This window comes from Halichoerus grypus, chromosome 13 (genome assembly GCF_964656455.1).
Source record: "Halichoerus grypus chromosome 13, mHalGry1.hap1.1, whole genome shotgun sequence".
Lineage (NCBI taxonomy): Eukaryota > Metazoa > Chordata > Mammalia > Carnivora > Phocidae > Halichoerus > Halichoerus grypus.
In genome coordinates, this window is record NC_135724.1 from 76,500,358 (window position 1) to 76,524,097 (window position 23,740).

Genomic DNA, 23,740 nt, shown 5'->3' on the forward strand with positions numbered 1-23,740 from the left:
GGTACTTATACTCTGTGAGGTAGGTGTGGGTGTCTCCTGCTGACAGAGGAGGAAACTGAGGCTCAGAGAGGGTTAGGCCCTTGTCCAAAGTCACCCAACTGGGGAGGAGAAAATTCACTGCTTGCCAGATACTCTACTGGGCCCCCACTGCTAGGAGCAGACCAGGGAGCTGGGTGTGGCTCTACCCATTCCGCAGGTGCGAACACTGAGTCCAAGAGAGGATAAATGACCCCAGAGTGCACAGTGAACCCCAGAGCACATGGTCTTCAGCCACAACACTGGATTGAGGTGACAGAGGGGGACGGGCTATAGTGCCAGATTTGGGGACAGGTCCAGCCCTGCCTCTACCACTTCCAAGCTGTGTGCTCTTAGGCAAGTGACTTCACCTCTCTGAGCCTGGTTACTGCTCCTGAAAACCAGATGTGATAAAAATCCCTTTGCTCAGAGGACCATTAGGAGGATTAAGGAAGCGAAGGCTCTGGGCAGAGCCCCCAGCAAGAATGCATGGATCCCCCATCTTCCCATTTGGAGATCATTCCTCCACAGTTGACAACTGGGTCATAAAAAATAAATGTGCCTCGGGTCAAAGCCTGGAAGGTAAAAGCCAGAAGCAAACTGCTGGGAGGCAAAGATGATGATTATTATCACTGCTGCTGGGCACTTAAAAAAAAAAATCAGGCTAGGTTGCAGAAAAATAAATTACAGAGAAGAAGAAAATAATATGAAAGCTTTGTGATTTCAAATGTGTCCCGGTGCCCTGACAGATCTCAAATAAGTCCCATTTAAAAGCTGAAAGTGGAAGGCAGCAAGGGCACAGGGCAGGGACCAGGAGCTGGGACTGACAGTCAGTGAGCGGAGGCAGCCACCGGGGGGCAGCACCATCCCTCAGGGCTCAGTGCTTCCGGCCCAGGGCCCTGCTCCAGCTGATGGCCCCGGGCCTCATCCTGGGCTCTGCAGCCACACTCCACCTTCCCCTTTGCCTCAGGCGCTCAGTGGAGCAGGAATGCTGGCCTCATTGCCCCTGTCCGACCTCACTCAGTGCACCAACAGACCAGCTCATGCTCACCTCCTCCAGGCAGCCTTCCTTGATACACCTCTACCCCTCCCAGCCTGGCCTCAACTGACACACACCTCTGATTCCAGCACTTGTCATTCTGACTTCGAAGGATCTGCTTCAAAGATGTGGCCGTGGCGGCTCCCACCCGCCTCCAAAACTCTGTGGCAGTGCCTGGGACGCGATGAGATCAATAAATATCCACTGATGAGTCAATGTCAACGAGCTGCCGGTTAGTGTCCCTGAATCAGAGCCATTGACGCTGAGGTAGAGTTTATCCACCCACTGCGCCAGGCCCATGGTGCTACTAATCCCATGCTCCAGGACCCCAGAGCCAGGCTGGCTGAGGAAGGAGACCCCCAAACTCTCGAATTCCCTTCTCCCGGCTCCTCTGGGATTCCCAGCAACCACCCCAGCTCCCAGGACGCAGGCAATGGATCCAAAGAGAGACACGAGATCCCCAAAGCCCCAGGAAATGCCTTTGATGACACAGCGGGATAAATTAAGGTGCAATTAATATAGTTCTGCCTACCACGGCCGCAAAATTGAGAAAATTGAAAAGATGAGATTTTAGCCAAGTGGTGGTGAGTGGGGCCTGCTCGTTCGTTTATTCACTCAACAAACGTTCATTGCTGTGTGCCCGGCTCAGTGCTAGGCCTTGTAAAATACACAAGCAGGGAAGAGAACACAGAACCTTAGGATGGTGGGGAGACAGACAATAAGCAAGCAAACATTGTGAAACAGGATGAGAGATTGTTATCAACAAGATCACACACACACATACACACACACACACACACACAAGCATTAACAGGAGGTCTCTCCCTGGACAAGGGGCTGGGAAGCAGGGGATGGTAACACTGGTACAGAGGCCCAGGATGGATGCACAAAGATATTTATCATCTCATTATTAAGAACTACAAAAAGGGTTTAGAACCTTTTCAGTAAATGGACAACATTAGGGAAATGGTGCGGGGAATCCTGACTCCCGTCTGAATGTCTGTCTGGTCATTAAATATATTGTTTGTGAAAGTTTTCGTGACATCCAGTTTGTTACAAACTGTATAAAATACTCATAGAAAAAATGCTGAGAGCAGATCTGTAAACATGTTACCAATGGATGTCTCCAGAAGGCGAAGTTACAAACGCCTGTGTTTTGGTTTGTGTGAGTGTATGTGATTTCATTTTGGTTTTGTCTGTATGCTTTTTTTCTGATTTTTTCCACAGGAAGTATGCATTAATGAATTTTTAAAAAATAAATTATATATATTTTATATATATAGGATATTGCTGTGTATGTATATAGTGTGTATATATATTTTTAAAGTAATCTCTACACCCAGCGTGGGGCTCAAACTCATGACCCCGAGATCAAGAGTCACATGCTCCACCAACTGAGCCATGGAGGTGCCCCTAAAAATAAATATTAAGAATATAAACTAGAGGATAGAGTAAAGACTAATGAGACAAAAGTCCCATGCTGTCATACAAGGCAATAATGAGTCATTATCATAATCATGATAATAAGAGCTGAGTGTCCAAGCACTTGGTGGGTTTCATTTCATTTAACTTGGGGGCAAGGGGGGGCTATTAGCATCCCAGTTTTACCTTTGAGGAAACCGAGGCCCAGGCAAATGAAGTCACCCTGCTTAAGGCCTCCCATCTGGTACTGGAATTTGAACCTGGATTTGTCAGACTCCAGAACCCATTTCTTAACCACCGTCATCCGTGAATTCTCAGGGAACAATGAAAGCCACGTTTACAGATGAAGTCAGAGCAGAACTGATCCAAGTCAGCAGGACTGGCTAGGAGGAGGAGGAAGGCTCAGCCAGGGATGAACTGGGCCGTAGAATTGCCAGACGAAATGCAGGACATATAGTTCAATTTGAATCTCTGATAAACGATGGGTAACGTTTTAGTATATTTCCCTGCAATATCTGGTAGAGCAGGAATGCTGGCCTCACTGCCCCTGTCCAACTTCACTGTCCAGCTCACCTCCTCCAGGCAGCCTTCTCTGATATGACTCCAACCCTCCATGCCTCCCCATGCAATATTTGGGGCATAATTATACTTAAAAAATTATTCCATGTTTATCTGAAATTCAAATTTAACCAGTCATCCTGTGGGGTATTTTTTTTTAGTTTTACTGAGTTATTATTGACAGATAAAAATTGTATATTTTGGGTGTACAACAATGTGATGATTTGATCTAGGTACACGTTCTGAAATGACTGCCACAATGAAGTTAATTAAGACATCTGTCACTTCACAGTTACTATTTTTTGTTGTGTGGTGAGAACACTTAAGATCCACTCTCCTAAGAAATTTGACGTATGCGATAAACACAATTATGAACTATAGTCACCATGCTGTACATTAGATCCCTTACAAGATGAAGTTCTGGGCATCCTGTACGTTTGTGTGCTCAATCTGGGAACTTGGGGAGCTTGTATTTAGCAACTCCCATTCTTGGGGGTATTTCCGGACCACCACATGCCCTTACTGAGACAGTACTGGGACCACCCAGCCCCAGAAAACTACCCCAGGCTGGGATCAAAGAGCAGTGAGCTTTCAGACTTTATTTTTGTTCTTAGAACACTGAGGAAAGTTTCCCTGGATACCTGCCAAATAGCAGAGAGAGAACAAAGGAACACCCTACCAGTTCCCCACAAATCAACTGGTCTCAAGAAAACACCCCCCAGAAACACACACACAAAAAGAAATCTACTTCAAAAGCCTGCCTGACACGGATTCCCGCTGTGACCCATTCCTGTGTGCAGACTGTTAACAAAAAGTCAGGCTGGGGAAAGCTCACAAGGAACAGGCTGGGGCTCTTCTCCTCAAAAACAATCCTCTCGCACACTCAAATGGATACAGTTGGCCAGACTTCATTAACACCAACGGGAAAGCCCAGTGCTTGGGATAGTCTCTCATCCCGTGAGGTCACGGTCAAAGTCAGGGGTCCAGTCATAGGGAGAAAGGGTCTGGAAGAAAACCATATTGTGGATGCCTGCCAGCGAAACGGGGTGTTGGAAGAAGAGTGGATTAGCCCCCAGAATTTAAAGATAGAATAGCTGCATCATCTTACTCCTACTGCAAAAATCAGCTCCATGTCAGCGGTCCTTGGTGGTGGTGGTGGGGGGTCCCTGAACCAGCAGCTGCAGGAGCATCACCTGGGAACTTGGGAGGAATACAGGTTCTCAGTCCCTGCCCCAGACCTGCTGAATCCTTAACTCTGTGGAGAGTACCCAGCAGTGTGTGTGTGTGTGTGTGTGTGTGTGTGTGTGTGTGTGTGTAGACAGCTTCATTAACATGTAATTGACAAAGGATAAACTACTCATCTTTAAAAGGTATAATCTGATACGCATGAAACTATAACCACAATAAAGATGGTGAACATATCCATCACCCCCCCCAAAAGTTCCCTTTTATCATCCCTTCTCCCCTCCTCCTGCCCCCATCCAATGCCCAGGCAACCACTGCCCTATTTTCTATCACTGCTGGTCAGTCTGCAATTCGTAGAGTTTCACATACATGGGATCATACAGTTATTCTCTCTTTCATCGGAGATTTTTCTTTTAAAAAGATTTTATCCACTTATTCGTGAGAGCAAGGGAGCACAAGCAGGGGGGAGGGGCAGGCAGAGGGAGAAGCAGGCTCCCCGCCGAGCAGAGAGCCTGATGTGGGACTCGATCCTAGGACCCCGGGATCATGATGCTTAACCGACTGAGCCACCCAGGTGCCCCTCACTGGAGATTTTTCACTCAGCATAATTATTTTGAGAGCCGGCATGTTCTCAGATATGCCAGTTGCACATTCATTTTTATGGCTGACTCGTCTACTATCTTCATCGACACCCAGCAGCCCCTCACCGGTTATTAGGCATTGCTAGGTTTGGGCTGCTACAAATAAAACTGCCAAGAACTCTCGCGTCAAAACCTTCGTCTGGACACGCACTTTTATTTTCCTGCATAAATACCTAGGAGTAGACTAGTGCATTGTGCAGAAAGTGTAGGTTTTGCTTTTTTAAGAGACTGTTTTCCTAAACAGTGATACTTTTCACAGCCCCACCAGCAATGTGGGAGAGTACCAGCTGCCCCAAATTCTCACCAGCACTTGGTATGATCAATCTTTTAAAATGCACACATTCTCATGATTGTGCAGCGGCAGCGTATCGTGGTTTTAGTTTGAATTCCTTTAACGACTAGTAACGTAGAGCCTATTTCCATGTGCGTATCGACCATCCGTGTGTCTTCTTTGGCAAAATGTACATTGAAATCTTTTGCCCATCTTTTTTATCAGGTTGTATCTATGTGTTTAGACAGTCATCTCTCATATTCTGGATTCAAATACTGTATCAGCTGTGTGATTTCAAAATATTTATTCCCAGTTCGTGGCTTGTATTTTCATATTAACTGTACCTTTCAAAGAACAGAAGTTCTTAATTTTGATGAAATACAGTTTATCTATTTGTCTTCTTATGGACTGTGTATTTGGTGGCATATTTAAGAAACCTTTACCCGAAACAAAGCTAGAGAAAATTTCCCCTTGTTTTCTTCTAGAAATTGTATGGCTTTAAGTTTTACATTTGGCCCTACAATCCATTCTTTGTTCACTTCTGTGTTTGGTGTGAGGTTGTGGATTGAAATCCATTTTTGACATGAGGATTCCCCATTATTCCAGCACTATTTATTTCCCAGATCGTATCTTTGTTAAAAAGGCTTTGGCGTGGAAATTATCTAACCTCCCCTATGTGGTGAACTCCTATTCATTCCTCAAAACCCCATCAAATGTCCCTTCTCTGACTGAGACCAAGTAGCTCTTTCAACTACCCTCTGGTGCCCACAGCATCTTGGGCAACATCTGGCATATTTGTATCTCACACGACTGCATTAATACGTGCATCCATCTCTCCGGATAGAGTAAAAATTCATGAACGGAGACCATAATCCCAGCACTTGGCACAAGCTTGGCACAGGAGCTGGTGGATGTAGTAGGGTGGGGGGCGACTCAGAAAAAAAATTGTTAAGATATAAACAAATGAATAAAAGAATAAACAAACAAGTCAACACCTTACTTTTTTTTAAACAAGTGACCACCATCTCTCCAGGTCCTACTCACAGAGCACATTTTCCAGGAAGCAAGCTCTGACTGCCCCTACCCATGTGAGTCACCAATAATATCTACTAAGAGTACCTGATTGATGGATCTAGGCCAAGCCCCGTGCTCCGCACTTCATGCACATCATTTCATTTACCCTTCACCCCGACCCGATGAGACAGATACTACCATTCGCATTATTTGACTGAAGAGGAGACAAGTGTTCAGAGAGGTTGGAACATGTATTTAATAAGTGTCAGAGCCAGGGTTTGAGCCCAGAGCGCGCATGCTTACCTCTCCATATACCGCCTTCTGGTCCCCCTTATGTGTACAAGTCAGTTACCCTACCAGCCCAGGCCCCCACACGACCCGTCCTTGCCAACCATGTACCCCACTGGCAAAGGAGAAGAGTCACACAGGGAGCCCCTCCATCACGCTCCCATCCTGGCCGTGGGGACACAGACATCCGCACACCCCCCCGAAGGACCCCCCCTTACCTTAGGCCATACACCCATGCCGAAGGAGCTGCTGTCTGCCATCTGGTGCAGGTATAGCTCTGTCCTGGAAGCAGAGAAGAGACTGGAAGTCAGGGAGGGGCTGCCCACACCAGAGGCCTGGCAGAGCATGTGGTCCTCATGGCAGAGGGCTCCCCGCCATGGCCCGGATGGCCCCAGCGCCTGCCCCAGGCCCTAGTCCCATTTCTGGAATATTCTGCACTCCCTGCCCTTCCGTGACCCTTCCTAAATGCCAGGAAACCCTGGCACGAAGAATCACTACATACACCCAGGGGAGCGGGTGTTACTCCAGGCCCTCTGCGCGAACGTACTCCACGGTCATATCTGAACAGCCGACCTGAATGAGTCCTTGCCGTCTGCTTAGTTCTGTCACTCACCTGAGATCCAGGTCCAACCCCGCTAGCATCTGGGAGAAAATCTCAAAATTGCCTTCCCCTTCTGGCTGCCGGGCCACGCGGCTCTTCTCCAAAAGCATCGTCTGCAACGGGAACAGACGGGACATGATCAGCCCCCGGGGTACACCTGCTGGCGGCCCCGTCGGGGCGCCCCTCTGTCCCAATGCACTCTTGGGGGCAACAGCTCAGGTCCGCACTCCATCGGACACCTCCGTATAGAACCTGCACCGTCCTTTATCCCACTGATTCAGAGCCCGTCCAGGGACTCAACTACTGCAATAGACTCTTTCCGATGAAAGCATCCAAAAATAATAATAATTAAATGGAGCCAATCTCCAACATATTCATATTTAACAGAAGCTTACTAACCTGACCCAAGTGGTGATTAATGGGGGAATGGCAGGGCCAGGACAGAAAAGGGACTTATTTGGCACTGATGAGTTTTCTTTGAGCCTGGATATTATCCCAGCTCGGCGTACAAACCACCCTTCTAATAAACTAATCCTATTTTCTGCTCAAACAGCATGTTTGAGGTGGGAAGGGGAGAGAGGCACGGGTGATCATGGAGATAGGAACAAACAGGCCATGTGTTGGTTACACGCAGCGGGGCCGCAGAAGGCTGGCGAGCGTCTGTTTAATTTCAGCTTACGCTTTTAAGACCCAGCTAATGAGAGGCTGAGTTACATATTTACCCATGAATATTTCATCCCTGCGACATTCGGAGGTGCAGACAGGCCGGTGATGCTCCGGGGTGCTGAGCGAGGTGGGGAGGAGCTGGGGGCCACAACCATTGAGATACATTCCAGGGTCCCAGGTGGAGGCGTGGCCTCTGCTGGGTGGGACTGGGGACACTGCAGCCCCAAGGGCCTTCCGCTCCCATCCGCCCAGAGCACCCACCTGGAGCTGAGCGGCCATGACTCGCCCCGTGGCATTGAAGTCCAGTGACATCACCATGGTGACCCGGGTGGCATTGCAGCTGTGGCCCGTGGACACGGAACCAAAAGCCCGGAGGATGGTGAAGGTAGCTCGGATCTTCTCCACTGTTGGAGGCATGAGGCAGGGCATCACCCATGACCCAGGAGCTGCCACCCCACCTCTCACAGGATGACCTTCCCCACTGGAGGCTGCACCGGTCCAGGCCCATCTGGGCCCAAGCCCCAGCAGGCTCTCCACCACCTCCCCAGCTCAGCACTAAACTACACACATTTCACTGCTGCCCCGCTGTGTCCTGCAAGCAGGATGCAGGGGCAGCAAGACTGAGTCAAGAAGGGGAGACACACGGGGCCAGGACAGATACAGTCCGATGACAGGGGCCTTCTGAGCCTGAGGCAGGAGTGCAGGGCCTGAACATTCTCAGACCTGCTCTGAGGGAGCTCACGGGGTAGCAGCAGTCTTGAAAAGCCCTGCAGCCTCTCCACAACTAGTTATTGGGCACCTACTATGCGCTAGGCACTGTGCAGGCACCTGGATACAGCCTATCCTGACTCCCACCCTCCAACGCACGCACTCACAGCAGAACTACATTTTGAGAGTGCCAAGACTGGTGCCTCTCCCCATTTTATCCCCAGCCCCTACTATGGGCCAGGTGAAGAGCCGCTGATGGCTAAACTTTGGGATAACCCCAATAGGCAGTAGCACACACAGTACTTAAGGGGATTTGAATATGGGCTCTGCCTCGGCTTAGTTACCTAATTAGGGGCAAATCGGCCTCTCTATGCCTCTGATACCTCATCTGAAGATGGGGATAATAATAGTACCTACATCATGCAGTTGTCACGCAGCCTAAAAGATTTTAATAATATGAAGTGTTTAGAACATGCTCCAAAGGTGGTGTGGCTAGTATTATAATTGTGACGACTAGAAAAGCAACATGGCCTGGGCCGTGACTTCTCAGCGGAGAGGATATTGCCCCCAAGAGGGCAAAAGCTGAGTCTTGCAGGTGGGGAGAATTTTACTTTCTAACGCATAAAGCACAGATAAGCAAACACTGCACGAAGAGGTCATGGTATATCTGTGGCATTAACATTTCTTGGTAGGGGAAGATTGGGGGGAAAAAAGGTCTTAAAAGGCTCCTTAGGGGTGCAACAATGAAAGAAACATCGAGAACACGGGCCCAAGAGCTATAGCTCTGGAGCCAGAATGTCTGGGTTTGACTCTCAGCTCTAAGATGTATTAGCTGTGTGGCCTTGGGCAAGATAGTTAACCTCTCTGAGTCTTAATGGCCTCATCTATAATATTTGAAGAATAATATCTACCTCATAAAGCTGCTTTAAATAATAAATAAGTTAATATACTTGGAATAGGACCGGGCACGTAAGTCCACAGCAAATGTTTACTACAGTTATTATTAATATTATAAAAATTATTATTATTATTAATTGGTACTCTCTCTTTAAAACCTAGCAGAAACATCATTTCCTCAAGGAAACCCCCACTCCCCTCTCCTCTGGGTTGCCCCTACCTCTCTCCTAACCAGCTCTGCCAGCACTTTGTGCAGAGCATTCAAGTTTGGAACATATATGAAATTCGGTTTCCCTTCCGGCTGTCAACTCCTCATGAGCATAGGTCCTGCCCTTCTGTCTTTACTTATTGGGTCCTCTGTACAGTTGAGCAGGTTGTGCACTGTACAAGGACACCTTTTCCAAGGGGCACGTCATTTACATCATACAATCATAGGTTTGTATATTTATTAGGATGGTTTCCCAGCACATGGCAGGCAAGCTTTTGGTTCTAACAATGTCAGTGTATGATGATTGTTCTGCAGATAGCTGTGAATGTCTTGAGGAAGGAGTACCTTTTTCTAATTTGCACAGGGGTGTCCAATAGACCACAGGTGGCCCTCCCCAGAAGCAAACATGGTGCTCAGTGAATGCTAGCTGAATGGACATAAGGAGGAGCAACCCAGTGCCCCCTCCAACTCTCCCCACCCTCCCCTACAACCCACCCCAACACATGTTATCTGGAGACCACTGTACCTGAGACCCTGCCATCCACACTGCCCGCCATTGCCACCAGGTGCTCCAGGACCTGCTCGCAGCAGGTGGTCTTCCCAGCACCACTGCGGCCCAGGGCCACGATGCTCTGGTCTCTCCGTTGGCTCAGTAGTGCCCAGTATGCCCGCTGTGCCAGGGAGCCAAGGTGGGCTGGCAGGCCATCCCGGCGGCCCCTGGGCACCTGCAGGAAGATATCCTACACATCAGTCTTCCCACCCCAGCCAGTGCCCAGGGAGCACTCCAAGACAGTGCCCCAACCCAGCCTCGAACCCAGATCCATATCCCTGCCTGTCATCCTACCCCAGCCTTGTCAGAGGAGTCTTGAATTTTACTGGCAAAAGCCCAGCCTTGGGGTCTAGTCTTGCCCCTGACCCACTGTGAGTCCTTCAGCAGCCTTTGAGCCTACTCCGAGTCTGGGTCTCCTCTCTAGCTCCCCGGAGGCTCGTGTTAGCTCATTATTGGCTAGTACTTGCCCAGAATGAGGCAGCTGGATAAAATGGCAAGATTGATTACTGATGTCTGCCACGGAAACAGAATGAGGCGTGGGGTAGCTGGTGGTATGTATGCCATGTATTTGTCATAACAGTTTTAGGTAATACCTGAGGTCCTCCACTCCATTCAGCCATCCATTTGGCCATTCATTTACTCTTCATTAAAAATATATATATATGGAGTGTCGACTATGTGGCAGGCACTGTTCCAGGCACTGGGGGGGCACAGCGCTACGCAAAATGGGTAAAGAAAATCTATATACCTATTAGAATGTCTTTAAAAAAAAAGCTTAAAAATTTTTTTAACACCCACTACCAAGTTCTGGTGAAGATACAGAGCGACTGGAAGTCTCATACGATGCCGGTAGGAAGGTTAAATGATACAGTCACTCTGGGAAAGAGTGAGATGTACGCTCATCATCCAACCAAAATGAAATTCGGCACCCCTCAATGGCACCAGTTTTATTGGATATATATTTGAAGTCACTGGAAACTAGAAACAACCCAAGTGCCTTTGAACGAGGGAATGAAGGTAAGCTGCCATCGAGGTTTGACCACTGAAAGTCCCCTGTCCCGGAAAACCCCTCCATCCTGGGGAAACTGGGACAACTGGTCGCCCGGTGAGCGGATAGGCCAGGGCACGCACAGTACAAGAACCACGGGCCACATGGCTGAACGTGAAATGCATCGTGGGAAGTAGAAGAAGCCAATTCAAAGGTGATGGGCTGCACCATTCCAATTATATGACTTTTCAGAAAAGGCCCAACTCTAGGGACCAAAAAAAAAAACAAAAAACAACCCAGATCAGTGGCAGCCAAGGGCAGGACATGGGAGTGGACGGGGACGATACAGGGTCCAGAGAACTAGGAACTGTCCTGTAATTGGTGGCAGAGTTGGTCACACAACCATCTGCGTGTGTTGGAAACTTCCAGGACTATAGGCTGGAAAGGCTGAATTGAACCGTATGTAAATTATACTTTAATAAATCTGACTTAAAACAAAACAGCCCTGCCCTGTGGAGCTTGCTTTCTGCTGGGAAGAGACAGATGATAAACAAAACAAAGAATTAAACTAGATCTCATGGGAGACATTTTAAAGCCATGAGCCTGAATGAGATCACCAAGGAAGTGGGCGTTTAAGGAGGAGGAGACAAGAGGTGGGGGGACAGGCACAGGGCACCTGGCCTTGGGGAGGTCAGGGAGACCAGCGGGTGAAGGAGGCTGAGGAGGAGGGCCAGTGGGACAGAAGGAAAACCAGGACAGGGCAGTCCTGGGGCTCGGGAAGGGAGCGTCTGCAGGAAGGGGGGGGCTTGGCCATGCCAAATGCTGCTGGGGGCCAAGTAAGGGGAAACCAGAGACTTGAGCATCTGGCAATGGGTTTGGGCAGCAGGGAAACCACTGGTGACCTTGACAGAAGTCTGCTTAGCGTGGCCTTTGGGTGGAAAGCAAGAGGCCGATGGGAGGCAGAGTGGTCAGTGGAAAGGCACCAAAATGGGCAGGGCAGCGGGCCTGGCTGGAGGAGGTCATCCGAAGCCTGGCCTAACATGTAGGCGACCCCGGGGCCCAGTGAGACCCCATCTGCCTTCTCCACTGCCTTAGCAGGACCAGGGGCACAAACGCCAGTATGGCAGCTCTTCCCCTCGCCTGGACCTTTGGGCCCCAATCCTGTGCTGGCCTTCCCTGCCCAAGACACCCAAACGCAATAATGAGTCCCTGTCCTGACACAAAACCCAGGGCTCAACAGGATCCCCAAAGCTGGCAAAGGTGGGACACGCCCCCGCACTGGCTGGACATGGCCTTCGGGCATGCAGCAGGCAGAGGGCCCTGGGGTCTGAGCCCCGAAGCCACCTCGCATTCGGGGAACGCTGAAGTTCAAGGGACAGGCTATCCTACCTGTCAGCCCCCTTGGGGGCGGGAGGGGCGCTGGAAGGGCAAAGGGAGGATCCTCCCAATCCAGGCCCCCGTGTACACACACAGGTGCACGCATGCTCACGTGCCTTGCATGGTGCTCACGGGCACACGCACCCAACAATGGTAGAGGCCACCGTTACACGGAGCTGAACCCGTCCACACTGCGCACATTCACACCCATGCTCACACCCACGCACCCCTGCACCCCCAGGCACACACTCAGCTCCCAGCCGCCCCCAGTGAGAAAGGCCCCCCCAGCCCCACCCCAGGCTCCACCAAGCCCATCTGCAAGGTGGCCCCAGGCCCAGGCTCACCGCAGGTCTGTGCTCCCACCTGGTGGCCATTTGAGGAACCAGACGTGACTCAGCCAAAGTATAGAAGGGGGTTTCGGGTTCGGGTTTGGGAAGCTGGACCATTGAGGGGGGCCCGCTCCCATCCCAGGGTTACAGGATTCTGGGGCATCACCTAACTCAAACTCCTCCTTACGGAGCATTGTTCCCATGCCTACACTTTTAGGCTTCTTGGCCCAGGCTCTGCAAAGGATGCTTCAGTCCAGAATGGTCAGCAAGAATCTGGCTCACTGTAGGGGCCTGTACGAAATCTCCCAGGGGCTTCTAAGGAGCAAGCGGAACCACACAGCTTCTTGGAAGGCTCGGAGGCCTGGGGCTGTACTAGCAGGAGCACAGGCCTCACAGCAAGGGAGGTGAGAGTGCACAGGTGCACAGACAACAGGGCTGGGCGGGGGCGGGGCTGGGGAGCACCTGACGGGGTGGGGTGGTGTGTACTAGAGAAGAGGAGTCTTGGAGGGAGGTTCAGAGCCAGTGGCCCTTTTTTTAATGGACTTTAGCATCATTTGAGGGCTATGGATAGATTTGTCCCATGGTACACCAGGGGGCAAGATGCAGCTTTTCATCCCCAATTAACAGATGAGAACAACGAGGCCAAAGAGAGGTTGTGATCTTTCCAAGTCACCCCGGGGTGGGGGGCATTAGCGGCTGTGCTAGAGGCTTGCGCCTTCCCCAACTGTGAAGTCCTCATCACAGCGCCCAGGTAAGACCTCCAGCAGGTGTCCTGCCTGCACTTCATCCCGTTTCCACCTACCCTCCACCCAGCAGCCGAGGGGAGTCTTTGATAACCCGCGGTATCTCACGTCTCTGCTGAAGACCCCCAGAAGCTGGCATCACACTCAGGGCAAAAGCCGGAATCCTTATGACTTCGGGTAAGACCTGCTGTGACCCAGTCCCCGCTGGTCCCCGCCTCCCCACTGTCTCCCCCACACTCAGCCGCTCTACCCACTGTTGTCTTTGCTAGTCTAGCCTGTCTTCCCCCTCGAGAATGGAAGCCCCACAAGGGCAGGCTTCTCTGGCTTCTTCCCTGCTCTTTTCCCCCACGCCCGGCATCAGAGACCCTCCCTCAGTATCTCAATCCGCCTGTGGGACCAGGAGGGCATCGGGCTCAGATGGCTCGGGTGTGGCTGCGGGCATCGCCACAAGGGGGCGCTGAGAACTTGCCTTTGCTGAGACTGTCTTGCCAAAACCCGGCCATTTCTACACTTTGCAGGATAAAAAAAAAAAAAACAAGTAAAAGCAGAATCGAGGCTTCTGGTTCCTGATTTATGTGGGTGTCTGGGACTCTTGAATGTGCAGCGTGGAGTCCGGAGCACAGAAAGGCTGGCGGCCTGGGTCTTACCCCTTGCGGAACTTGAGGGTCGACCCCGCAGGTTGCATCTGCCACAGGCAGCTGGTGAAGGTCCTGTCTTTGCAGGTGTGCGTGAGCAGGTCCTGTCTTTGCAGGTGTGCATGAGCATTAGCTGAGACACTAGGTAGGTGCTTGAAGCAGTGCCTGGCACGGAGCTGATATTTGTTCGATATTTTCTGTCATTATTACAGTCTCTAACGCCCCCGTTGTTTCCAGCCGTGACCCATCGTTCCCCTCTACGGAGGGGGGCTCAGGCGGTCCTCGATGCCCATGATGCCCACAATGCCCCGGATCTTCTATCTGGCAGGATGCTACTCACAGACGGGTTTGCAGGGGGCTTCTGGCTGCCCTGCTCTCCCCTGAGATGCAGAGGGGACCCCACCCCACCCTGCCCGTCAGGCACCTGTCCCTGGCCCTGTCCCCATGACCCCGCTCACCTTGCCTGCGGAGGGCGCTGGGGGCCCTGGGGGCTGGAGGACGATCAGGTCTGGCCCCTTGAAGGTGTGGGGCAGCTGTGCCCGGTAGCGGCGTAGAAGCGTGTTCAGGACACTTGATTCGTTGACGCTGACCAGGGAGGCCAGGTCCTCAGCCTGGTCCAGCTCAGGGGGGTTAGTCTGTGAAGCATCACACAAAGTGTCCTCGGGCCTCCATACCACCACCCCCGGCCCTACATGCGCGCGCACACACACGCGCACGCACACACACAGAGCCCCCGTGACCCCGTCCCTGGAGAGCTGTTTGCCGCAGACCAGGACAGAACGCGAAGACTCTGGAGAGAGAGAGACAGAACCCTACAAATGAAATAAGGACACCCCTGCTCCTTTGCCCTTTGTACATCCTGAGAGCCACCTGTCTCTTCCCGCTGGTCCTCCCTCCTGCACTCACTGCCCTGGGAGGGGAGATGCTCCGGAGAGACACAGCAAGATTCGGAGAGGTTCCTGTGTCTCAGACACCACAGGAAGGGTGGTGGCCCAGAGTGAGCAAGTGTCCATGCCTGTTGCCCCCTCTCTGGGTCTTACCAGGGAGCCCTGCCGGTGTTCCATGGCACTCGAGAATGAAGGCCAGTGGCCAAACAGCCCTGTTTCTCTGATAGCCCATCATGCATTGATCCCTTGGAAATATGCCCAAACTCTTCCAGAAGCAAGGGGTGATTGCAGCTTCTCCTTGGGGCATCCATTCTAAAAAGCTTCCTGCTATTCTTTCCAGCTTCAAAGAGTTTTCTGGACCTGATGCTATGCGGTTTGGGTCAAGCTTAGGCTCCTCATGGGTCAGCCTTTTTTTTAAGGACAGGGGCTCACTACAAACTCTGAACACCAGCAGGAGTAGAGGGCCTGGGGCAGGCAGAAGGTAGAGAAGGAGGAATGATGAATGAGACCCACAAGGAGCTCCTGGAAGAAACACCTTGATTAGTATGCTGTGAGAGGTGGAAAAGGATCAGGACAGGACCATTTTTCCCATCATTAGACTCTAAATCTCAAAAAGATTCATGTGTGCTACAAAAATTATGCAAAACACAATTGGGCTTATCAACCAAAAGAAAAGTTAATACCCCAAGTAATCGGCCATTGAAACCTAAGCTATAGCTAATGGCAAGCTGCAAATTTGGCTCTGAGTTCCCTGGCAGCCAGGGTGAAAAGGGAAACATGCTCTGTAGCATGATTTGCAATGTCCATAAAATGAAAAGCCAGCACTTCCTTGGATCAAGCAGAACTCCCAGTTCTGACACACGTCTGTTCATGTGTCCTACGAAGAGAACACTGGGATAGAGCAAAGCCCCCTGACAATATAACACCAGCAGAACAATGAGATCAGTGATGGTCTTCCTTACAACTCCCTCCAGTATGTGCAGTCAGGTACAAGGACCTCTCTTGCAGGGGTGGGGAAAGAAGGTGCGGAGCAGGTGGGGAGGGGGACAGAGGGCTCACCCTATGAACATGCTCCTCATCCACCTCGGTGATGGTTTTGTCAGCATCGATGCAAAGTCGTACCCTTCCTGCCGGCAGGTCAGCTGTCCCCTCATCTGGCTTCAGCACAGTTGCTGGTGACAGCCCAGAGAGAGAGAGAGAGACAAAGAGAAAAGACAGGCTCTAAGCTGAGCAGCCAGACCAGGGAGCTTAAAGAAGATCCTGGTTCGGGTCAGAAAGGGGCAGCACTGTCTCCCCTTGGGGGTCTACTCGCATGGAGGGTTCTGAATTGTGACCCCAAAATCTTTGAGGACAGGAGCTGGGTCTGACTCACCTTGGGCTTTAATCATCAGGCCCAGTGCCAGGCACAGGGCAGGCACCCTGATGTTTGGGTGCACTGACCCGTCTCATATCTAGACCTGGGATGGCAGATAATGCTACACCAGCTGCCACTTCCCATTCCAGGGTCCGTGGCAGACATCACTAATCAATCACTCTTCCCAGCTGCGTTCTGATGGGGACTCATAATTGCTTCTCAGTAGAGGGTGGTCCCAACTAACTGACAGAAGTGGACTCGTGAGATGAAATCTATTTGCCCATTTGCACTACACTTCATTTTCTTAAAGAACACTCGAGCCCACCAATGCTCCATGCATTCATGAACTTCGTTAGTTACCAAGGCGTAATTGCCTTTGGAAACAGTCCCCAGTAGACCAGCTGCCATGGGTCAAATGATTCTCAACTCTTCCCAGTCCAAAAGCCACAGACTCCCACCCTAGACTCAGCTGCTCCTTGCCCCTCACCTTCCCCCTGCCGCAAACTGTGATCTGGCAAATACGACTAGCAGTGGAGGGGGCGCGAGAGGAAAATACTTAGACCCTCCCCTACTTAGGTGCTAACACCCTTAATTACCAAGAGTGAATCCATCCTTCTGAACCAGCCAGACTTTCTCTGCCTCGTACCATCTGTCCTCAGGAGCCTGAGAGCAAAGATCACATAAATCAGACCAAGAGGACCCAGCCCCACCCCAGCCCCACCCCCACCCCACCCTGAGTCAGCTGCAAACCCTTTACATGGGAGCTTCTCACAGTGTGATCCAGGACCACTGAAATCAGAATTTCCCCAAGGGAGAGCAAGGAGGGGGTGCTTATTTACATGCAGATGCCTTGGCCCCACCCCTGACCTTTTGAATGAAGGCTCCAAGGTGGGGCCCGGGAATCTGCATTTTGAGCAATCTAGTTATGCAAGTTTGAGAACTAGCACGTGACAGGGTGAGTAAGCTGAACCATGAGAGGACATCTCCCATTATTGGGACCTCCCTCATGCTGTGGAGAATCTTAACCCGGGACAGGGGCAGTGGGGGCCTCCAGACCCCAGCATATCGAGGAGGAAGTGCTATGCCCTCTTCTCGAGCTGGCCATCCCTCTCCGATTCCCTGTCCATCTCCTATCCTGCCTTATTCACCCCCAGGGGCAAGTCTGTCCCATCCCTCCCTCTCTGGAGGGTCCCTCTTGCCCTATCCCACTCCCGGGGCTGCAGCCCCTCACCTGATCCGAGTCTTTGCTCTTTCCTCCTTTGCTCCCCTCTGGCAGGGCTGGCCCCTCTTCACTCTCCTTCCGAGTCTGAGACCTTTCTGCCTGGCCCTCCAGAGCAGGTGGTCTGCGTCCTTCCAGCTCCGTCTCCGGGGCCTCGGCTCCATCATCTGCTTCTGCACAGGGCTCCCCAGCTTTCTGCCCTCTGCTGTCTGGCCAGCCCTCCTTCCCAGCAGCTGCTGGGGTCTCCCTGCGTGCACCCACCTCCTCAGGGCCTTTACAGCCCTTCTCTGTCTTTCCCCCAGCTTTACCTGCCTCCACGGACTCACCCTGAGGTTGCCCTTCCTTGCCTACCTTAGCCTGGGGCTCACCTGCCTTCCCAGGCACACTCTGAAGCTCCCCTGCTTTCTCTACCTGTCCGGGAACTTCTCCCACCTTCCCGGGCTTCCCCTGCCCTTTGCTCACCTTCTCCGCCTTGATCTGCGGGTCCTCTGACTTCTCTGCCTTACTTGGGAGCATCCCTTCTTTGTCCTTCTTACTCTGGGGACCGTCCCACTTGCTCCTTCTGCCCAGGGAGCCTCCCCACTTTCTCACTTGGATTTGGGCCCCAGCCCACTTCCCTTCACCTGCATCCTTGGAGAGATTCCCCTTCGCCGTCGTGTTTGGGGGGTCCCCTTCCCCCTTCTCTGCTGTCTCCTGCCACCCCCCTTCACCTGGCCCCTCTCTACCCTGGAGCCCACCCCCTTGCAGCCCTTTGGTCTGGGGGGCCCTGCCCCCTTTCCCCCCTGCACCTTCTTTTGTTGGTAGCACCATTCCTGGGTCCGCAACACCCTCAGTCTGCGTCTTCTCAGCCTTTGGGGCTGTGTCCTTAGTGCCGGCCTGAAGGCCACGAGCAGTCCCTGGAGTCCCCCCCTTTTTTTCCCCTCCAGGGTCTGTGGCTGGGGGTGGGGTTTTGCAGGCAGGGGCATCATGGGGCTGGGTCCTCTGCTCCGGCTTGGCTGAGTCTGGGTCCAGCTTGGCTACCATCAGCAACACGTCACCCCGTCTCACACCTCTCTTGAAGGGCAGGGGTTTTTTGGCTGGTGTCCCACTGGGGCCTGATTCCTGGGGCTTCTCACCATTGATGCTGGTCATCAGCACGGGGTCTGTGGGGCCGGCCCCCTTGCTCTCCTTGCCTGGAATGTTTGAGTTCTGCGGAGAGCTTGACTGGTTGCCTTGGCAAATTTGCTGATTTCCAGATTTGGTGTCACTGTTGGACTTGCTCTTGGGTTGGCTAGTGGAAATTTCTGGGGTCTAGGAGAGAGGCCACAACCACACTTAGCTGCTTGCTGACCAGCCGGCTTTGCCATTCGGTCACTCACTCACTCACTCACTCATTCCTTTGTCCACCCAGCCATTCATCCATCCAAAGACCTTCAAGCACTGATACCTGACAGGCACTGGGCCAGGCAGCGAGCCAAGCCCCAACACCCTGGACCTTGGCCTGGCGTCTCAAGACCAAGTGACAAGAGTGGAAGGAGAGTAGACTTTGGAGCCCAACAGACCCAAATTCAGCTCCTCACTCTGCCATTGGTTAGCTGTGTGGCTTTAGGTAAATTACTTCCCCTCTCTGAGCCTGTTTCCTTCTCAATAAAATGAGGATCATCATGGCCCACCTCAAAGGGCGAGCATTATGATTCATGACAATATAGGAAACTGAGCCCAGCACAGAGTAGGTCCTCCCGCCCCGATTAGAGAAAGAACCCCGGGGGGCAGGTCTGCCCTGATGCCTGGCTTCACCCCCTGCCTGAGTCTGGGTTCTGCAATCAGGGACCATACTGACCCTGGCCTCCCACACACCTGGACCTGGGGGTCTGGGTTCTCACCCTCCTCTTGCACCCAAAGCCCCAGGACCATGTTGGTTCCACCCTGCATGGCTTCACCCCTGTGTCTCCCTTCCCAAGCCTGGCTCCACACTCACCTGGGCTGTTGTCATAGTCTGGACTGCTGTCCCTTCGATTTGCTGCCAACTATTTTAAACCCGCTCAAAAGATTTTGGCAGCGGCCCCTAGCCTACGGGAAAATGATTCCATACCATCCTCTGCCATCCAAAGCCCTCAACAAGGAGTCACCACCCTCCATTTGGTCTTATTGTCCCTGCTTGTCCCCATGCCTGAGCCACATGGGGGCATCTCCTACCACACCTGGCAGTTCTCTGCTTCCGCGCTTCTGTTCCCGTTAGCTTGCTGCCTGGAATGCTCCTTCTGCCTTCACCAGCCCGTGCTCCACTCATCTTTCCACACCCAGCTCAAATGCCATCCCCTCCGCAAATCTCCGCCTGCAGACCTCAGTCAGAACCTGTCTCACGCACCCCGGAGGCCCCGGGGCACCGTCCGCAGCGATGATCACAGTCTGCGCCCCATTCGAGCTTCGATATGTGTTTCTGTCCCATTTCAGGTGGTGGATGCCTCAAGGACACAGTCTCTATCTACAGCTTTGTAATGATGATGATGATGATGATAGTCATAATAGCCACCACACACAGATCCCTTTTGCAAAGGGCCCTACATCGCCATCATATCCTACTTAACCCCAGTAAGGACCCAGTGAGGTAGGTTCTGAATGGCCCCCCCACCGTTCTACAGATAAAGAAGGGAACACAAGGATATCAGGTGGCCCAAGAGACAAAGTCAGAATGTACAGTCAGGCAGGTGTCTGTGGCGCTAAAGTCAGTGCCCTTAACTGATGCATATTAACAGCCTTACTTGTCCCTAGGACTCACCAGGATCTCCTAGGAGCTTTACAGAAATACTGATGCTCTGGTCCCGGTCCCAGAGAGTCGGATGGAGTTGATCTGGGTTGTGGCGCCCTCACCAGGTGCTTCCCCTGTGTAGCCAGGACTCAGAACCCCAGCTCCAGGGCCCACGGCTTAGTGGCTCAGTCTGACCAGGAGCCAAGCAGGACCTAGCCTTGGAAAGGGGCTTGGCTGCACTTGGCAAACATCACCACTGTCTGTACCATTTTTGAAAAGTGAGTCAGTGCCTTATTTTTAACCAAACCACCATAGCAGAGACAGTAACATGGATCTGAGCCAAACAAGATAACCCAACTCTACCCTCCCTCCCTCCCACCCATGGACTCTCCTCCTTTGGATTTTCTTAGTCACCAAAGCCCCAGTCCGCTCTGTGGCCTTCTCGGTAGACGGGGGAGGAGTTACCTCTAGAATCACTGAGGCCAAGAGGCAACTCCCACACGTCCATTTTACAGATGAGCACACCAAGGCCTGGACCACACAGAGTGATGGGGCCTGGAACCCAGCTCTCCTGACATTCGATATGGGCCCCTTTCTGCCCCAGGGTTGTCCCAGCCTCTCCCTGTCTCACCGGCTGCCTGGCCTTCGGAAAACCAAGTCACCTCTCTGAGCCTCGTTTTAACTCCCTGCAAACTGGTGACAGAGTCTAATGGCTCCTTGCAAGGATTACACGAGGACCTTGTGCTGGGTTAAGGAGAGAATCCAGTTATTTACCGATTGGGACAAGAAAATTAAATTGGCAAGAACCAGCCAGGGCTCACTGCCTCGCAGAAACATGTCCCGAGGCTGCCGTGCTCCCGCCCCAGGAACATCTTGGCCCATGGTCCAGACACCTGTTGTGGTCTGAGGCCTGTCCATCCTGTGGCTTGGCTTTGAGTCTCTGCCTAGGCCCTGGGGTGACAGTTTGTCCCCATCCTGTGCTCAGCTCTGCTTCTTAACTTGTGCCCCGTGACACTGACGTGGTCTGCAGCCTTGTGGAACACTTTCCTGCCCAGGCCTCTGTGGCCACATCAGCCACCTTGCTCCCCAGACTGGCCCTTCCCGAGGCAGCTCACCAGAGCAGAGAACACACAGACACTTGCCCTGCCTCAGCCTCTATCTGGCCTCATTGACCTTGAGCAAGTTGCTTTGACCTCTCTAAACCTCAGTCTCCACCTCTGAGAAGTGGGTATAATCCCATCTACCCCATGGCTGCAGAGGAGCTCAAGGGAGCCTGTGAGCAGCAAAGTGGACCTCGTCTAGTAATAAACAGCACACGCTCACATAGCATCATGACCTAACCACAGCCTCTGGAGGTTGACTTTGGCCCCCACTTACGCCCGGCTCCGGCAGGGGTGGGGACACAGTCCATTCTCCCCGTAATCCTCCCCCAGAAGACTTGGCCGGGATGTTTCTACAATTGCTGCCATTATGCAGTGAAACCATTGTAACTGGACAGGGGCGGGCCCGCGGGGGACCGGACAGGCAAACAACAGCTGAAGGGCGGTGGGAGGCAGAGCCTGGCTGCTCACCAGGCCCAAGCCAACTCCAGGCCCCAGGGGCCACCAGATCACTCAGCCCAATCACTGCAGTATTTGCTCCACCGCAAGGGGGCGCTGGAGAGACACAAGGAGGTGCCCTGTCTATCTAAAAGTGCTAACACCCAAGCCCACCTGCCTGGTGTCCAGCCTCATCATCTTGCCCGGGGTTCCCTGGCTAAGGACCTGGGGGAAAGGACGGAGGCAAGCACTGGCCACCATCAGGGATAAATTTGCAAGTCCTTAAAGCACAGGGGGTGTATCTTGTCCAAGGACTTCAATCCCACGGCACTATTCAGAATAATTAGGGGATTTAGCGGACACCGACCCATCAAAAATGATGCCAACTGGAGCCGGGTACTGAGGTCCCTACTTGTGCCAAGCATTAACCCTTTAATTATTGGCATGTGGCCATTCTGAGGGACTCAGGGGAGGGGCAGCTGGAGGGCGCTGGGGGGGCCTGGGGTCACACCTGTTTGCCCCCTGGTATGGAGAGGTTTTGATATTTTAACAACCAATACACCTATCACCAACAACTGAACATAACCAGTCACTCAATATCTTTTCCATGTAAAGTAAGCCAACTCCACGTCCTTAGCTAACATCTAGGTTCCTCTTTCTGCAAAAGTAGGGGTAAAAAGATCCCCATAATTGCACATGAGCTGATGTCCTTCATTCATTCATTAAACAAACATTTGCTGAGCACTCACTCTGGGCCAAGTTCTACAGGAGGCGCTCCAAATATTTAACTATGCCAACCACAATTAAGGCAGACACGGAGGGTGCTGTGGGAGTCGGAGGACGGAAGGCAATGGCAGAGCTTTTCAGACATGTACTTTTTGGGCTGGGTTTTGAAGGAGGCATAGGAGTTTGGTAGATCAGCTGAAGAAACGACATTCCTCCAAGCCAGGAGAGCAGGAGAAAAGGCAAGATGGTGAGTGACTCAGGGGGTCCATAGGACAGGACGGTAGGTGTTGACTGGCACCCAGTCCCCTTCCTGGAGGGCCACTTACCTCTTGTTCTGGAGAGGCGAGCACTGCCTCTTTCTTCAGCCTTGCTTCCTTGGACTCTTTCTCAGTCTCCCGGACCAGTTGCTTAATGAAGCCCCCTGGGATGACAGAGAAAAGGGGAGGGGGCGAAGACGGTGGAGGGCTCTTGTCCTCCTCCCGAATCTGTTTTTGCGGAAGCAAAGAAAGAGAAAGCTCAGTGAGTGAACCAGTGGGAGCAAGCGGACCTTTGAAAAGTTTGCAGTGGAGCCTGGGAGGAGGCTGAGGAGGACATACATGACCAAGCGCATGTATGAGAGGCCGCGGCGAAGCAGATGAGGTTGGGCGGGGCTCTGGGACACCTTGAGGCAGCACATGGAAATGGAATGCCTGAGCCGCAGAGGCCGACCTGTCAATGTGATTTCTGCCTAGAACGAATTTCCTCATAATGTGAGTTTGGCCCATCGGTTCCCTTCCTTGGCATGGAACAGACTCTGGGAGGACCTGGTCTGTAAGGAGCTTTTCCAAAAGGGGATGGACCCCAGGGAACCATGCACATTCTCTGCCTCAGCTTGCAGTTAAAATAACAGATTAGTCAGTTACTCACCTATGGCATGCCAAGAACATGGGAGGGTAAGGAATGGTTTATATAAAAGTCCAACCCTCTGGCAACAGCCTACTCCACTGACCCAGGCCTGTGGCTTCTTGATGGTCCTTAAACAAGGATCCGGGCAGCCAGGGGCTCCCCACACTGGATCCTAAGGCTGGCAGGCTGGAATCTGGCATTTTACACTAGAAGCATGGCCTCAACCCAAGCTGGCTGGAGTTGGCGTGTAGCTGAGACTCCTGCTTGG

At 52.3% G+C, this 23,740-nt stretch overlaps 1 protein-coding gene across 1 annotated transcript in view; it reads right to left on the reverse strand.

Annotated features, from left to right (window-relative positions):
• MYO18B (myosin XVIIIB) overlaps window positions 1-23,197 on the reverse strand; it is a 227,310-nt gene extending 204,113 nt beyond the window's left edge. Inside the window, exons 1-10 of the mRNA XM_078060114.1 lie at window positions 23,135-23,197; window positions 22,914-23,072; window positions 17,608-18,885; window positions 16,973-17,039; window positions 16,082-16,194; window positions 14,594-14,770; window positions 10,040-10,238; window positions 7,962-8,104; window positions 7,047-7,147; window positions 6,652-6,715 (exon numbers count right to left, since the gene is read on the reverse strand). Coding sequence (XP_077916240.1) covers window positions 6,652-6,715; window positions 7,047-7,147; window positions 7,962-8,104; window positions 10,040-10,238; window positions 14,594-14,770; window positions 16,082-16,194; window positions 16,973-17,039; window positions 17,608-18,885; window positions 22,914-23,072; window positions 23,135-23,197 — 2,364 coding nt within the window. The remainder of the gene's footprint in view (window positions 1-6,651; window positions 6,716-7,046; window positions 7,148-7,961; window positions 8,105-10,039; window positions 10,239-14,593; window positions 14,771-16,081; window positions 16,195-16,972; window positions 17,040-17,607; window positions 18,886-22,913; window positions 23,073-23,134) is intronic.
• Between the last annotated feature and the right edge of the window lie 543 nt (window positions 23,198-23,740).